This window comes from Grammomys surdaster, unplaced genomic scaffold, assembly GCF_004785775.1.
Source record: "Grammomys surdaster isolate TR1022 unplaced genomic scaffold, NIH_TR_1.0 174, whole genome shotgun sequence".
Lineage (NCBI taxonomy): Eukaryota > Metazoa > Chordata > Mammalia > Rodentia > Muridae > Grammomys > Grammomys surdaster.
Window position 1 is genome coordinate 3,969,716 of NW_021604622.1, and position 16,488 is coordinate 3,986,203.

Genomic DNA, 16,488 nt, shown 5'->3' on the forward strand with positions numbered 1-16,488 from the left:
CTGGTCACTTTTTAAACTTTGTCTAGGTTTATAGGTACTGTTTGAGAATTAAATCTAAACCAGAATTCACGCTGTAGGTCATAGTGGCCTGAACTCCACCTGCCTCTGCCTCGCACGTGCTGGGATTAAAGGATGCACCACCACATGTAGTTTACAGAATTTGTCTTTAATGTATCCTGCCTTTCAGTTATGTCTTTTTCACCTAAGAGAAAATCGGTAAAATAAGCAAGGTATTATTACTACTGACATCATTTTAGATTTATATAAAGCATTCTACTCTTCCTTTAATTAACTGCTATTAAGAATTCACACTTTCGCCGGGCAGTGGTGGCGCACGCCTTTAATCCCAGCACTTGGGAGGCAGAGGCAGGCGGATTTCTGAGTTCGAGGCCAGCCTGGTCTACAGAGTGAGTTCCAGGACAGCCAGAACTACACAGAGAAACCCTGTCTCCAAAAAAAAAAAAAAAAAAAAAAAAAAGCACACTTGCCAGGCATACTGGCAGACACCTTTAATCTCAGTGCTTATGAGGCAGATGGGTTTCTGTGAGTTTGAGGCCAGCCTGGTCTACATTGGCGAGTCCCCAGACACCCAAGACTACATAGACCCCGTCTCAAAAAAATTTTTTTTTACACTTGCCAGGTTCTAAGCAGGAAGATAAATCCTTACAATGAGGGGACGGGAATGGAATGTATCTGAGTTGGTAGAGTGCTGAGCCTCGCATGCCCAACGTCTCCAGCACCACATAATGTAGCTGTGGTGTACACGCCTGTGATCCCAGCACTCAGACGTTCACGACTTCCTCTGTACACAAAAAGTCTGGGACCAGCTTGGGATACATAAGACTCCATCTTTCAAAAGGAGAATTCCTTGACTTGGAGATAGAGAAATAAAATATGTTCTTAACACAACCAAAATTATTGTATGTCAAAACACATGCTTATATACGTTTTAGAGATACTTTAGGCCAATCTAATCAGATCTTAACAAGGAAAAATTTTGAGATGTCAAAACACTCTTCCCTCTAGAATTTGATTGGCTTTCAGGATCACACATGTAGATGCTTTGCTGAAAGATAACATACTTAATTTTGGAAAAGTCTCAAAAATAATTCACTGGGTCCTCTTCTTCCAAGAAGATTGCCTCTAGATTGAAATTATTTGTTTCCAGGACATATTCTTTTCAGGTTGTCAGAGATGTCCTGTCTTCTTTGACTAATTTATACCCCATCATTCTCCAAAGGTACTAAGGAAAGGAGGGGTGTGTTTTCTGATGTATTCTACATATACTTGAGACAGAAAAAAAATGTAATCTTTTTTTTTTTTTTTTTCTGAGACAGGGTTTCTCTGTGTAGCCCAGGCTGGCCTCAAACTCAAAAATTTGCCTGCCTTTGCCTCCCAAGTGCTGGGATTAAAGGCATGCGACACCACTGCCCAGCAAAAAAATGTAATCTTAAAATGTAGATAATACAGGCTGGTGAAGTGGCTCAGTGATGAAGAGAATTTGCTCCTCTTGCAAAGGACTCTGGTCCCCAGAACTCATATGATGGCTTTTAACTGCCTGTAAGTCCAGTTCCTGGCTGTCTGATATCAAATTCTGGCCTCCATGGGTACCAGGCATACATAGTATACTTATATATGTACACACAAAATATTCATGCACATAAACTAAAAATGGTCTTTTAAAATGTAGGTAATAATTACTACCAAATCATGTATATAAAGGAACACACACACACTAGTGTAGACATTTAAAATGATTTTATTCTGGTTAAATAATTTCTAAATCTGATTAGGAATTGAAGTTAAAGAATTGGCCATGGACCTGGGGAAGCGGCTCAGTAGGTATAGGGCTTGCTTACTGTGCAAGCATGCTAGTGTGGATCTGTAGTCTCTACATAAAAAGCTGGACTCAGCCAGTCTGAGGCAGAGATGTGAGCCTCCATGCGGCCTGCTGGACCTCTATAGTCAAAGCAGCCAGCTTCAGCTTCAGCGAGAAACCTTGTCTCATAAAGTAAGGCGGAGAGTAACAGAAGAAGGTACTTGATGTTAACCTCTGGGCTCTACTCATGTACACACATATGTGCATGTGCTTGCACACATATTAGTACACAAAACAAATGCTGAGCTAAGTTTTTAAAAACATTTGTTATTGAAAATTTTTCATACAATGTATTCAAATTACAGACTTAAATCATTGTATTAACAATAATGTTTCTTTTTTTAAGGTGTGACTAATACCAATGAATTATTTGAAAGGTAAATCTTTTAAGAATTCATGATTTTAAATGTGTGTGTTGATATGTTTTATGGAAATTTTGTTTTTCCTATGAATGTGTGGACTTATCTTGCTTGTTTCTCTTGTATAGCCTGGCTATCCTGGACTCACTTTGTAGACCAGGCTGGCCTTGAACTCACAGAGATCTGCCTGACTCCCTCCCAAGTGCTGGGATTAAAGGCATGCACCTCCATGCCTGGCCAAATGTGAACTTTTGTATTACACTTTTTGTAGATTAAATAAATATTGTAAATTTCCTTTAGGAATGGGTATTTTAGGAAACTGGGGAAGGTTTATATTACTTTGCTGATTTAATATAGGTGAGTAGAATGCAATAGACTGTATTGGCTGCATTCTCTTACATTATGTGTTTTAAGATACAGCAGTTCAGACCCATAGTTCCTTGTCATGAGACATAGCAACACTGTGTTCCCTGTATCAGCATAACATCAATGTAGTGCTATTCTCGACAAAACACAGTGTGGTTTAACCATGAGCAGAATGCATACGCACCAAGGAATGTTTCATTAGAAGACCAACTAAGGTTTCTCAAAAGCATCCAGGTCATGAAAAAATGCAAAGGTAGAAATTGTTTTAGATTTGAGAAGACAGATGTCAAGACAACTATACCAATACCAAAGTTGACTCTGGGTGGAAAAGGGACATTAGTGGAACAATTAGAAAAACACGAATCTGTTCTATAGATTAGTTAATAATGGGTCAATCCATGATTTTGATATAAGGTGAAAATCATGTCAGGTAATCACATTTGCAGAAACTGAGTAAGGGTATATTGGAGTGTTACTTTATTTTTTTTATTATGTATATGGGTGTTTTACCTATATGTATATCTGTGTACCAGTTGAGTGCCACATGCCCATGGAAGCCTAAAGGGCATCAGATCCCCTGGAAGTGGAGTTGTAGATGGTTCTGAGTCACCACGTGAATGCTGGGACTTGAACACAAGTCCTCTGGAAGAGCAGCTGGTGCTCTTAACTGCCGAGCTGTCTCTCCAGCCCCAGTTTTGTTACTTTGTTGCTGTTGTTGTTTAATGTGTGCTTTTGGGTGTGTGCACATGAGTGCCCTCTGAAGCCAGAGGCTGTGCATCTCCGGGCCCTGTGGGCATTGTGAGCCACCTGATGTAGGTTCTTGGCCCTTTGGAACAGTGAAAAGTCTAGAACCATTTCAGATGAACTGTTAAAAATTTTCCTCTGGGCTTAGAGCTCATCTTCTGAGAGCATCTATGAAATCATAAGTAGGCTCTTCTACTAAGTGATCCCAGAATTATAGAAATAAAACTAAGAATAATGTAATTAAGTCATAGATACAAACTTAAATTCCTGAAATTATATTTGCAAGTGTTTCAGAAGATCAACTCCAGGTGACTGGCTTGACAGATATTGCGGACATCATTGATGACCTTATAACTAAGAGTGGAGTGTCCAGCCACGAGCTTGGCTTAACAGAATGTCAAGCTAGAAATATATCCAGGTAATCAGTGGGAATGTGTTTATGCTAGGCACAGGGCCCTGGGTCTTGTGTGTGTGTGTATACATATAAGGCACATACATACACTGGATCATGTGTGTGTGTGACAATCTCAGGGCCTTGCCTATGCATACTGTACCATTGAATTACACCTCAACCTCTGAAGACTCTAATCCACTTAAAATAATTGTAGTTCAAGAATATTTAGAATTTGCCAGATTTTAATCTAGTTTTATGAAACAGATTTGCAGCTGAGAATAGATGTTTTCCTAATGAAGTGGTTGTGTGGTACACATGTGCTGTCTCTCCTCACTAACAGCACACTCACTGTTTTATTTACCTGAGTACATCAGTGTTCTGGGAGCTTTCCCCGAGACTCACTGTGCTAAACATACAATAGAAGTCATTAAAGACTGATTCATGGTACTTGATCCTTGGCTACATTTTTAATAGTGTTTCTGTGAAGCACTGAAGTTCATTTTCCACTGAGTCTTTCCTGGATGGAATCGGGCTGACTGTCCCAGTCAGGTGTCCTTAAGTTCTAGGCCTGCTTATATGACATAGGCAAGCTGGTCAGGTGTGAGTCCAGCCTGGGCTACACAGAGAGAGACTGTCACATAGTAGAATTTAACTTAGAGTTAATAGAATTTAATTTGATTCAGTAGAACTGAATTTCCTAGTTCAATTATTAACTTATTGAAAACACAGTGCATTACAATCAAATACCAAAAGATAGAGCACAAAAAAGACTTTTTAAATTTTTAAAATTGTGTGTGTGCTTGTGTGTGCACACGCATGTCACGGGCAGGGTATGTGCGCATGTGCATGCAAGTGTCCATGGAAGCCAGACCCTTCAGGTCCCCTTGGAACTAGAGTTACAGACGACTGTGACCCACCCAACCTGGATGCTTCGAGATAAACGTGGTCCGCTGTGTGATCAGAGGAGCTGGACTAAAGGGCAGACGTCTGTAGCCTGCAAGCATCTTGAAAAGCCCGCGGTCCTTTCTTATTTGTCAGGATTCAGCATCCTTCTGGCCGATGCCCCCAAAGAACTGACAAGGAGAGACGAGAGATTAGAGCCTGGATGAAAAGAAAGCAAAAGGAGCGGATGGCAGAGTACTTAGATCAGCTGGCCGAAAAGAGGGGACAGGAGCGCAACCCCTTCTGCGCCAGAAGCAGCCCGGTAAGTCTGTAGTATCCCAGGAGAGGGGTTCTCACGAGACATACAGGTTTTTTTTTTTCTGGCAGATATTCAAAAAAAGGATGAGTATAATTTAGTTGCCTTTTTTATTGCACAGATAGGAAAAGTTAACCAGTTTCCTGAACAAAGTGTGTTAGTATATTATGCAAACTGTGTTTTATTTAATGGATTTCAATATCATTTTCTCTGTCAGGCTAACTAAGGCTCTGTTGTTTTAAACAAAGAGGTTGGCTAGATGGCTAGTTGGAGTTCCTTCTTCATTTTCAGTGACACTCAGTGCAGCAGTGAGTGTGCTGCTAGTGAGGAGAGACAGCACATGCGTACCACACATAAACTAGATTAAAATCTGGCAGATTCTAAATCTTCTTGAACTACAGTTATTTTAAGTGGATTGGATTTTCAGAGGCTGGGGTGTAATCCGATGGTCTAGTGTGTAAGGACCGAAGACATGGCTCAGTGCTTCCTGCAGGTGCTACTCTCGCAGAGAAGTCAGGTTTGGTGTCAGTACCCATCACAGGTGATGACAGTCCCTGGAATTCAGCACCACAGGGACTCCTTGGGCACTTTCATTCCTCTGTGCCATTTACACAAACACATATGCATAATAAATAATCTATAAAGAATTCCTTTTAGAGACACGGTCCCTGACACTGGCCTAGTGATTAATGCAGAACTGATTACCACAAGTCTTCCAGCCTCCATACACATAACATGGCATGCACTTGTCTACATACAGATAACATACATACAGATAACTGTGAAGTGTGTAGTTTACTCACCTGACTCTGGGGGAAGCCTGTGCTGTTAATATAACAGTTTCTTTTTAAAATTATTTTATGTGTGTGCCCATTTTGCCTGCATGTTTGTGTATGCATCCTGTGCCTGCCTGGTGCTCATTGCAGGCCAGAAGAGAGGGCATTGGCTCAGCTGGCACTGGAGTTATTGATAGTTGAAAGCTGCCATGTGGGTGCTTGAAATCATACCTAGATTCTCTGGATGAGTAGTCAGTACTTGTAATCACCAAGCCATCTCAGCCTACGTGACCTTGTAGGCACCATTGAAACTTTCAAGTCTATTGAAGTGTGTAATCAGAATCTTGACATGTGTATGGATAGATGTCTGTGTTGTCGTTTCCACTGACGATGGCCTCTGGCCCACTGTCAGTCAGATATAAAAACCAGACATAGATTTGTGTACATTTAGAGTAAATTAGTTGTAAAGGTATAAGGACAAGTTCTGAGAGTCAGTTTTCTCTTTCTATCCTATGGGTCCAAGGAATCAAACTTGGGTCTTTAGATTTGGCAGGAAATATCTTTACTTGCTAAGCCATTCTGCTGGCCCTAACGCATAAATTTTGAAAATAGGCACGCACTAGGTTTTTGGAAACAAGGTTTCTCTGTTTAGTCCAGGCTAACATGAAATTCATGATCTTCCTGCCTCAGTCACCTAAGTGCTAATTTCATGGTGTTTGAATCTAAGATTACACTTTACGCTGAGAGAAAACTTTCTCAAATATGACAGTTTTTTGCACCTTTGTAAATACCAGGAGAATGTCTAGTGCCTTAATTGTTGGGACTGAACAATAATGAACTGTTATTTCCTGTGCAGTTTTATATGACTTCAAGGCAGATCAGGCAGAGACAAAAGATGAAGCGTGAGAAAGATAGGTAAGTCCGGAAGTCATGCCCTCAACACGCTCTCTAGCTTGCTCGTGCCTTGAGATTGCATAATAGATTTCTGTAAGTAAAGAGAATGTTATGGGAAATAGCATTTTAAGAGAAGAAAAGCTGGGAAGGGATTCACTTTCAAATATTACTTGAATGAATTACCATTCAATTTTTATGACCTTTATTTCTGCTGCCCCCATACCTAACTTGGATTCATCAGTGTGTGTCTGAAATACCTCAGAAACCAAACGTACAAGCACCTTTATTTTCTTATCATCATTATATTGGTTCTCTGAACCTCGGAGTCATTATGTACCCAGGCTGGCCTCACAGTAGCCTTCCTGCTTTAATCTCCGAAGTACAGAGATCATAAAGTGTGTGCCACAACACCTGGCTTGTTGATCTGCTGACTGAGAACTCCCAAGAAGCCGGGAGGGTTTGTAAAGCATGTGCTCTGTCTCGCAGTACACAGGAAAGGACTGAGAAGTGACCTTTCGTCTCCTGTCTGCAGGTTGCAGCTGTCTCACCACTATAGTCAGCGAATCTCACAAGCATACTGTCTGATGAATGAACTGCTGTCTGACTCAGCACAGATAACTGCACCTGCAGATAGACCCTTACCTCACAGACGCCCCTCTGCTCAGCATTACACACGGCAGCAGTGCTCCCCTCCAAAGAGGTAAGACAGACAAGGCTGCCCTATCTAACCTCAAGACTCAGCAACAGCATAGCACTGAGACAGGGTCTCCTGTGTCCCAGGTTGGCCTTGAACTTGCTATGTGGTCATTGACGACACTGAACCTACAATCCTCCTGCCTCTACCTTCTGATGTCTAGGACTACACACTCTGTGTGTGCTGGGGATTATACCCAGAACCTTATGCATGGTAGACACGTACTAAGCCGCATCTCCAGCCCCAAATGCAGCACTTTTGTGTCACAAGTTCAACGTATCTTCATCCATGCTACCTGGAGTTATAATGATAAGAGGAAGAAGGAAATTAGCTCCATAATTATGAACTCTTACAAATTTATAGTATCACCAAATAAAAGGTAAGAAGGCCAGGCAGTGGTGGCACACGCCTTTAATCCCAGCACTTGGAAGGCAGAGGCAAGCGGATTTCTGAGTTCGAGGCCAGCCTGGTCTACAGAGTGAGTTCCAGGACAGCCAGGGCTTATACAGAGAAACACTGTCTCAAAACAAAAACAAAAGACAAAAAAATACTAAAGTTTTAATAATTGTGTGGTATCTACTTCAGAGAGAGTTCACATGGACAGAATTTATCTGCAAATAGACCTGAAGGAGGCCGACGTATTTACAGATCAAGTCATCTCCGTAACGGGGAACCCTTGGGGCAGCCCCAAGGCTCATCTCAGCTTCGAGGTAAGACCTGAAGCTTCCTTGGGTTTTGTGATTTGCCTGTGTTCTTCGTAGTCTTCAAAGTTATTTTATCAGTAAAAGCCGTAAAACTCTCTCGATTCCAACAGGAAGCATAGTATTGAGAATGGGTTGTTAGTTCAGGCTCCTCATGCTAGATCACAGACATCATTTGGCATTCCTTTGTATGAGTACTGAGGATCACTGTCTACTGTCCTTAAATACAGAAGACTCATAACTTGATGTCTAGGTAGTTTTTTATTATCTTATGTGTATGGGTGTTTTGCCTGCATGTATGTCTATAGATATATAGACATACATTCTGTCCGTGTGCATGCAGTACCCACTGAGGTCAGAAGAGGGTATTGGATCCCCTAACCTCTGTGCTCTGGAAGAGCAGCAAGTGATCTTAACTGCTGAGCCATAGCTATAGTCCCTTGGTGGGTGTTCCTGTTGACCTATCACCTTTCACACTAGAAAGCATTCATTGACACACAAAGTATCAAGATGGCATCTGCCTGGTAGTGCACACCTTTAATCCCAGCACTTGGGAGGCAGATGTGTTGGCTCCTTAAAGCCGGCAGGGCCAAGCGAGAGGAGACAGAGGTCCCGGTCCGGCGGGGTCTCTCTGGAGCTGAGAGGGATGATGAGTGTCTGCTGCCCAAAGAAACACACCCAGCCGGCCGGGAGTCTTGTCGAGGCAGGAACTCAACCTTACTGTAACGACCCCCTGTTTATATAAACTGGGAGCATAGGGAGGAGGGGAAGGGATATGGAGGGTATGCGGTGACTGAGAGCCAATGGCAAAGCTCTACATCAGCAACAGCTGAGCAGAGGCAGGGCTAAACAGGTCCTGTTGAGTCACACTGGGGCGGAAGTGACTAACACAGGTCTCAAAACTTGAGCCAGGCTCAGGTTTGTCCACAAGGGCCAAACCAAGGCCAAAATGGCGCCCAACACAGAAGTAGGTAGGGGAGATGTCTGTGAGTTTGAGGCCAGCCTGGTCTACATAATGAGACCCTAATAAACGAAACAATTATCAAGATAGATATTAAAAGCAGGTGGTAGCCAAAAGACAAAGTAATATTTTTCTATCAGATAAAATAGACTTTGGTAAGTCAGAAATTTTACAAGGAAGTTAATCATAAAGGACTCAGTTTGTCAAGAAGGGAAAAACGTGTGTATGTGCCTGAATTGTCGAGCCAGATACGTAAAGCAAATACTCAGGCACAGAGGGGGAAGCAGCTCCCAGATGAGTGGACAGCACTCCAGGGAGCTGCTAAGGTTGTTGCTTGGTTTTGTCTCCATGGTGCTGGGAATTCAGCACAGAGCTTCACACTGCTACGACACCCTCCTGCTGAGCTGTTCCAGGCCTTAGCAAGTATTTATTATCGCAAGAAAACTATACATAAATAAATTACAGTATGTGCTTGTACAATGAGTAGATCGAAGAAATCAAAAAGGAAACTGGAAAACCAGTACGCCAAGACTGACGGGACATGGAGAAATGGCCCTGCTGAAGCAGTACTCACAGGGACTGCCTGTGTGTAATATACAGCCTGCAGGACAGACTGCACAGAGGAGGAGGAAGGGACAGCACAAAAGAAAGAAAGAAAGAAACATAGACGTTCAAAACAGAATTGACGATCTCAGCCAGGTTAAGAGAAAAAGACTTAGCCATACAGCGGTGGCACACACATTTAATCCCAGCACTCAGGAGACAGAAGCAGGTGGATCTCTGAGTTCCAGGCCAGCCAGGGTTGTTACATAGGAAAACCAACCAACAAAACCTCCTCAAATGTTTAAGATCAGAAATAAAAGGAATCTCAAGGGAGTGCTATGGACTTACATGTGGTCAGATTTGATGACTGGAAAGAAATGGAGAGCCCTGTAGAAAACACAGCTACCAAGGTGAGTCAGTGAGAAACGTGGGCAGGTGGCAGAAGTGTTCATCACGGGGAGGACCAAGTCTGCTTGCCACTGGGTAGAAGTCATCACAGATGTCCCTTACATGCGGGTTCTCACAACAAACTAGACAGTGGCACAGTCATTTGTAGAAACTTGTGCAGGTGTAAAAGCATCCACCTGTCAGTAGTCTTTGTCAGTGAGCTGAGGTGAGAGATCTGTCAGAGAGAGGGGGCGGGGAATTCTGGGAAATAGACATGAGAAATTGGCCAGTAATGCTGAAGGAGGCAGAAGCATGAAACAGAGAAGGTAGCCAGCCACATGGCACTCAGAATAAACGGGGATTTGCCCAGAACTCTAAGGAGACAGGCAACTAACTAGGAGAATAGAGCCAAAGCTGTTGGCCTAAGGGTTTATTATTAGTGTCAGGGTTGTCAGTTCTGGGATCAGTTATCCGAAGGAAAGAACAGGAAATGTAGACTAGAGGACAAAGGACACAATGTAACAAATGTGTAGCCAGGCAGACATCTCCCAAAGAGTTTATAGACAGCAGTGGGGCCCTCAATAGTGTGTTGTGTTCAGTTTGCTGAATGGGTGGCGGGTAGCAAAGAATGGTTAGCTGTCATCTGGTGAATTGTTAATTTATTGTACCATAGTACTAACCCATTTTATCATGAGTATGTTGTCACCATAGTAAGCTTTTACCATGTGTGTGTATTTTCATAATCAACGTAAAATTTATAAAATTAAAGCTTTGATCACACTGGAGGTAGGAAATTCTACACACTGTTTCACAGAAATGCACATCTCAAGATTGTATTGGCTGAATAAATCAAAGAGAAAGTCATGATTCAAAGAGAAGGAAACTACAGGGTCATCTTGGGTAAAATCAGGATCAAAGATAGCTGTTGTCTCATGGTCTATGGAGACACCATTTATATCAGCAGTTCTCAGTCTGGGGATCATGACCCCTTCACAGGCGTTGCCTAAGACCATCGAAAAATTCATAACAGTAGCAAAATTACAGTTAGGAAATAGCAAGGAGATAATTTTATGGTTGGGGTCACAGCATTAAGGAAAGTTGAGTCCACTGGTTTCTATCATCTTCCTAGATGTCAGTAATTATGTTTATTGTATCAAGCATGGCATTCTATGACGTGTAGATCACAACTTAGCTATGGCAGACAGGCGTGGGATTGCATGGTGTTTACAGCCTGTGCTGACCTCTGTGCCTGGCTCTGACTCCTGAGTATGTGAAGGAATGGCCTGGCTCCCCACATTCTTTTGTTTCTGTCTTGAAGACAGCCCACCCTGATGGTTAGATATTGACTCTCTACCTGTGACTTCTTGCCATCTCTCTATTCTTCCCTTCCCCTCCTGTTGTTGTTTTGAGACAATGTCTCCTCACTAGCCGTTGTTGCTTCTCGAGATGAAGTCACCATTACTATCAATCAAATCAAGAGATGATGAGAATTCTGTGTCCATGTCATATTGAGACCTCGTGGCTTGAATACTTGGGAACAGATGTGTGGCTTAGCCATGGCAGTAAGGTCACAGTCGTCAGCTCTGCTTGTGTGCTGCTTTCTCTCTGCAGGCTCTAATCCTCCATGTCGAAGCCGGCGGGCCACTGGGGTGGCTCCTCCAGTGCAGCAGGCATGCATAGAAGAGGAGAGGGAAGAGACAGTGGTGAGTCCCTGGACTCTGCCCTCCGAAATCCACAGGATTCTTCATGACAGGCCCGGGTCCCTCCTGCAGGTAACGGCTGCCCCACACTCTGCAGTTGTCTTTGTGTGTACATGCTTGCGGCAGGATCTCACAGCCTCTGTTGTTTTTTTTTTTTTTTTTCATTTTCTTTCAGCCCAATAATAAATTTCCAACATTTTCTAGTGCCTTCCTCCCTTTCCGAAAATAAGTATCATGGTCCCTCTGTTGTCTTAATCTGGATTTCTAAGCCCTCTAGGTCCGACTTCACCATTCCATGGAGTCTTTTCATTTCCCTCCTATGTTGGATACTCCCTTCTTTTTTGTTTCTTCTGAGTGTTTGGTGTGTATGTGCACGCATGGTGTACATGCACAGGCCCCTAACCTATTCTCCTGACACAGTGTTATTGAACCTGGAGCTCACTGTCTTTTGTGTATATTGGCAGGCCAGTACATCCCCATGTCCATCCTGTGTGCATGCAGCCTCATGTGTTTTTCTCCATGGGTACTGGGGTCTAAACGCAGGTCTTCATACTTGAGCAGCAAGCACTCGTACCACTGAGCTCTCTCTCATCCTGGTTTGCTACCCCTATACCCCTCTTTAAGAAATCTAGACAAGCTTCCAACATGATATAAAGTTGAGGTTATCCTTGAACTCGAGATCCTCCTGCCTCCATTTTTGGAGTGCTAGAATTATATGCCTACAATGTGTGCCTAGCTCCTAGGGTTTCAAACTATAGCCAGCAGATATTTAGCTACCAGAGTTCTCCTTAACTTATATTGTTATTAAAAAGAAAGTACAGAGAACAGATTGGTGTACAGCAGGTATCAAGCCCCATCTTGACTGCCCATCAGATCTGCTGCCACATGTGTGTCGTGTGACAGCTCCTTGTCAGTGCTCCTGAATTCCCACATCCCCTGTACCTCTTTGATGGACCACATCTATTTCTCCAATCCCACAGGACATGTCACCAGCTGAAGAGGAAGAGCCCTCTTTTTTGGCGGGTGGCATGGACAGCGTGTCTGAGAGCACTGGCAGCATCCTCAGCAAACTTGACTGGAAAGCCATTGAGGACATGGTGGCCAGCGTGGAGGATAAGAACCTGTCTGTGCACTGGGCCTTGGACCAGTAGGACCTGCATGACATTCTCTCTCCAGGCACTGGCCAGAGTCTCACGGATGTGGTCCTCAGAGTTGTGTGTGTCTAAGGCTGTGAAACACTGACAGAAATGAGAATTTATGTCCTGCAGCCTTAGGCTTCTCTGAGTTAATAAAACGTGTATCAGTAATATTGCCTTTATTAGGAAAGGTTGTTTAGAGAAAAGTACTATGTTTTGCATGTGCCTTATCTTAAATACATGTCAAGCCAGGTTTTCACAATATTTAAATTACTTTGAATAAAAAAATTGTATCTGCTACTTCCTTTACCACCCTCTGTGTTTCCAGAAACTCCTTATAAAGGAACCTCCTGTTGCTGAGGAGGAAACCAGTCTCTGCTTTAAAGCTCAGTCTAAAGTCCTGCAATTTTGCTGAGCAGGCTCTGGCCAAGGACTGTCAGGAGTCAGCCCCTTCATACTGACCCTGGACTTGTGTCAGGCCTGTCTGGACTGGTAGGCTCAGGGGAAGTCATGGCTGAATGCCTTAGATGGTGAGGGCATGGAAATCCTGGTCATTCAACACTCATCTTGTATTTATTGTGTGTGTGTGCATGGTGTACGTGGCCCCTGTGCGAGGATACACAACAACTTGCCGGAGCTGGTCCTCTCTGGTGTGTAGGTCAATTCGAGTCATCATCTTAGCTTCAAGCACCTTCTCCCTGCAGAGCCACCTCCTCACTGGCCTACAGTGATCATCTTAACCCTGGGAAAACCACAGGGCTGAGGCTTGTCAGAGAAATGACTAAAGCTAGGAGCTTCCAACACTTGTCGTTTGGGGTGGTATTATCTGAGAAGGCTGTGAACTACCCCAACACCCTAACTCTACAATCTCTTAGAGGTGCATGCGACCAGTTTTCATAAGCTTGTATTATAGGGTTGAGGATGTAGTGTCTGCCTACTGTGTGCAAGGCCTGGCTGTGATCCCCAGCACCACAGAGTAAAATTGTGGAGAAACACTAAAGTTTTCTGTTTCCCCTACCCCCTCCATTTTTTGGGGGTGGTGGTGATGAGGATTAATCCCAGGTCATGCCAGAGGGATATGAGCACTGTAGTGAGAGGTCACCTCATCAGGGTTTGTCCTTGTACTTCCCACTCTGGCATTTGTGACTCGTGACAGCTCTGCTTTTGATTGGAGGTTGGGTCTTGGGCTGTGTTTATTTTTACACCTCATTCCACTGTCAGTCACAGTTCATGTAAAACCCCATCTTCCCACACCTTTACGGCCTCCTCATCCCTGTCTTCTCTTACTTGATGAACCTTCTGTAGTTTACCAGCCCCTGTTGTCTCTGAGCCCCAACAGTGCCGTCTTTCTCCTTCAGCTGTTTCACCAGAGTCAACACTTAATCCACAGCCTCCTTCTCCCTCTCCTGCTTTAACGCTGAGAACATGGTACAGACATATGCAATTGGACATCCATCCAGAGATTAACATTACTACAGTAGTCGAGGGTGACTTTGGTAATCTTCTGTCACCACTGTTGGTCTTCCCAACAACAAAATAGAGAAATATGCTAATTAAGTGACAGCACAGATCAGATACTTAACAGCATCTACAGTACAGTCCAGCCAGACACTGCTAACACCTTCTTCATGAACAGCAGCCCATGTGACTTTATCTAGAATAGACTATATTAGGTCACAAGGCAAGTCTCAACAAATGCAGGAAAGCTGAAATAATTCTATCTTACCTAACTAAAATGGGATAAGACTACAAAAAGAATACCCAGAAAAACCCTAAAAAGCACAAACTCATGGAGAGGAAACAACACATTTGAATAGTGACTGAGTCAAGAAATCAAGAAAGAAACAAAACAAGTCTTTGAATCAAATGAAAATCAACCTGTGGCATCCACTGAAAGTATTTCCAGAGGTAAATTTATAGCTCAAGGTGTTTGCACTAGGAAATTAGAGATCTCAAGTAAACAATGATATACCTCAAAGCTCTGGACAAAGAGTAAGCCAAACCTCAAGTCAGTGCACAGAAATCACTAAGAGCAGGGCAGAGGTTATGAAAGGTTAGAAACTAATAGAATCAATGAAACAGAGGTGGTGTTGAAAAAAAAATATTGTCAAACCTCAAACCTTTACCCAAACTAAGCAAAAGAAAGAGAGGAGTTAAAATCAATTCATAATGAAAAGCTGTCACAACAGATACCAATTAGATTTAGAACATGATTAGATTTACCTTGAAAACATTCCACTAAGTTGGAAAGGAGGAGAAGAGAAGCAGACTGGTTTGTGCTTCTGAGGCTGCAGTGCACTCTGGGCTCACACTGTCACGCCAAGGACCATGGCTGGGTCCATGTCCATGCAGCAGTGGAGGTGCGGAGGGCTCTGGCCCCGAGGAGTGAGCATAGGAGAGCAGGTCGCACATCTTGCCCGGGCAGCACAGTAGCTCTGACCCTGGTGTCATGGGCTAGGGAGAGCTGGCAACGAGGGCGTGAGGGCAGGTGAGCTGGCTCTAGTGGGTGCAGGAGAGCTGGCAGACTGACTAGTTACCCCTCAACCCCAGCCCCAGATCCATGGCTTTTAATTGGCCCACCCCAACATTTACCCCATCGACGAACTGCTGGAGTGTGTAGGCATAATTTTTTCCAGCCTACTTTTAATAAGGGTTCAACCTCTCCTCTAGCCCACCACCCAGCAGAGGGACTGGAAGAGAAAAACTATAAGGATGTTGGGGACGTGGACCTGTTCAGTGATAGTTCTTTTAGGGCTAGTTTGATCTTTTGGCAGCAGTTCAGTCCTGAAGCAAACACCAAATACAACACAGCAACTGCAGACCAGTCCTCTAGGCAGGCAGACACCAGGCACGAACCAGCAGCTTCAATCCAGTCCTCTCCACAGGCAGACACCAGGCAGCTGTAGTTCAATCCTGAAGGAACCTCAAGGCTCCCCAACTGGCCTGAGTTGAGGCTGCTGGAACCTCACAAGCAGTCCTTGGGTAGACTTTCTCAATGGAGGCGTTATCACAAGTTGAGTTCAACAACATGTAAGACAAATGGATACATGCTTGTCTTTAGTGAAGAATGTCAAGGTGGAGCAAAGCAAGGTTCAGTGCTCATCTCCCCCTGACTGTGGGGTCCTATTTATAGTCCTTCACAAAGTGTCCTTTCACGTGTCTGCTATATCCAAACATCCTTCACCTGTGTCTGCTTCAGGAAAACAGTCTTTCACGTTTGCTTTAGCAAGACATCCTTTTACCTGTGTGCCCCAGCAAAGCATCGTTTGATGTAACTTTCCAAAGAACTAGAAGTTTCCACTTCAGGAATGCATGAAGGAGCTGGTTCTGACGAGCAAAGCTGCAGGATCCCCATGACACAGGACAACAAGAGGATGTCCTAAGGAGTCTTAGTAAGAATCCAGTATTGATGATGTAGCAGAAGCCAGAGGCCTCGAATCAGACCAGTGGCTCATTGCAACAAAGTAAAGATGTATCGACAAAAGGGTACATTGCATACACACTGCAGCTTCCACGGCCAGTGGCTTGTTTTTTCTTTTTTTTACTTTTTGCCTATTTTGTTTGTGGGGCAAGGTTGCAAGGGTGGAGGGCAGATGTGGAGGGATGGGGGATGAGTGGGATTGGGGTACATGCTCTGAAATTCACAATCAATAGAAAGTTAAAAGAATGAAACAAAAGTCTTGTATTTCATCCTGCATAAAAATGAACTCCTTGAGGCTGGAGAAATGGCTCAACTCAGATGTGTGTGTGTGTGTG

At 43.6% G+C, this 16,488-nt stretch overlaps 1 protein-coding gene across 1 annotated transcript in view; it reads left to right on the plus strand.

The window, feature by feature from the left end:
* Positions 1-13,032, plus strand: part of Cplane1 (ciliogenesis and planar polarity effector 1) — a 79,183-nt gene extending 66,151 nt beyond the window's left edge. The window contains exons 46-53 of the mRNA XM_028767630.1: positions 2,226-2,256; positions 3,635-3,766; positions 4,781-4,946; positions 6,573-6,631; positions 7,143-7,310; positions 7,890-8,014; positions 11,508-11,668; positions 12,577-13,032. Coding sequence (XP_028623463.1) covers positions 2,226-2,256; positions 3,635-3,766; positions 4,781-4,946; positions 6,573-6,631; positions 7,143-7,310; positions 7,890-8,014; positions 11,508-11,668; positions 12,577-12,747 — 1,013 coding nt within the window. The 3' untranslated portion in view covers positions 12,748-13,032. The remainder of the gene's footprint in view (positions 1-2,225; positions 2,257-3,634; positions 3,767-4,780; positions 4,947-6,572; positions 6,632-7,142; positions 7,311-7,889; positions 8,015-11,507; positions 11,669-12,576) is intronic.
* Positions 13,033-16,488: the final 3,456 nt, after the last annotated feature.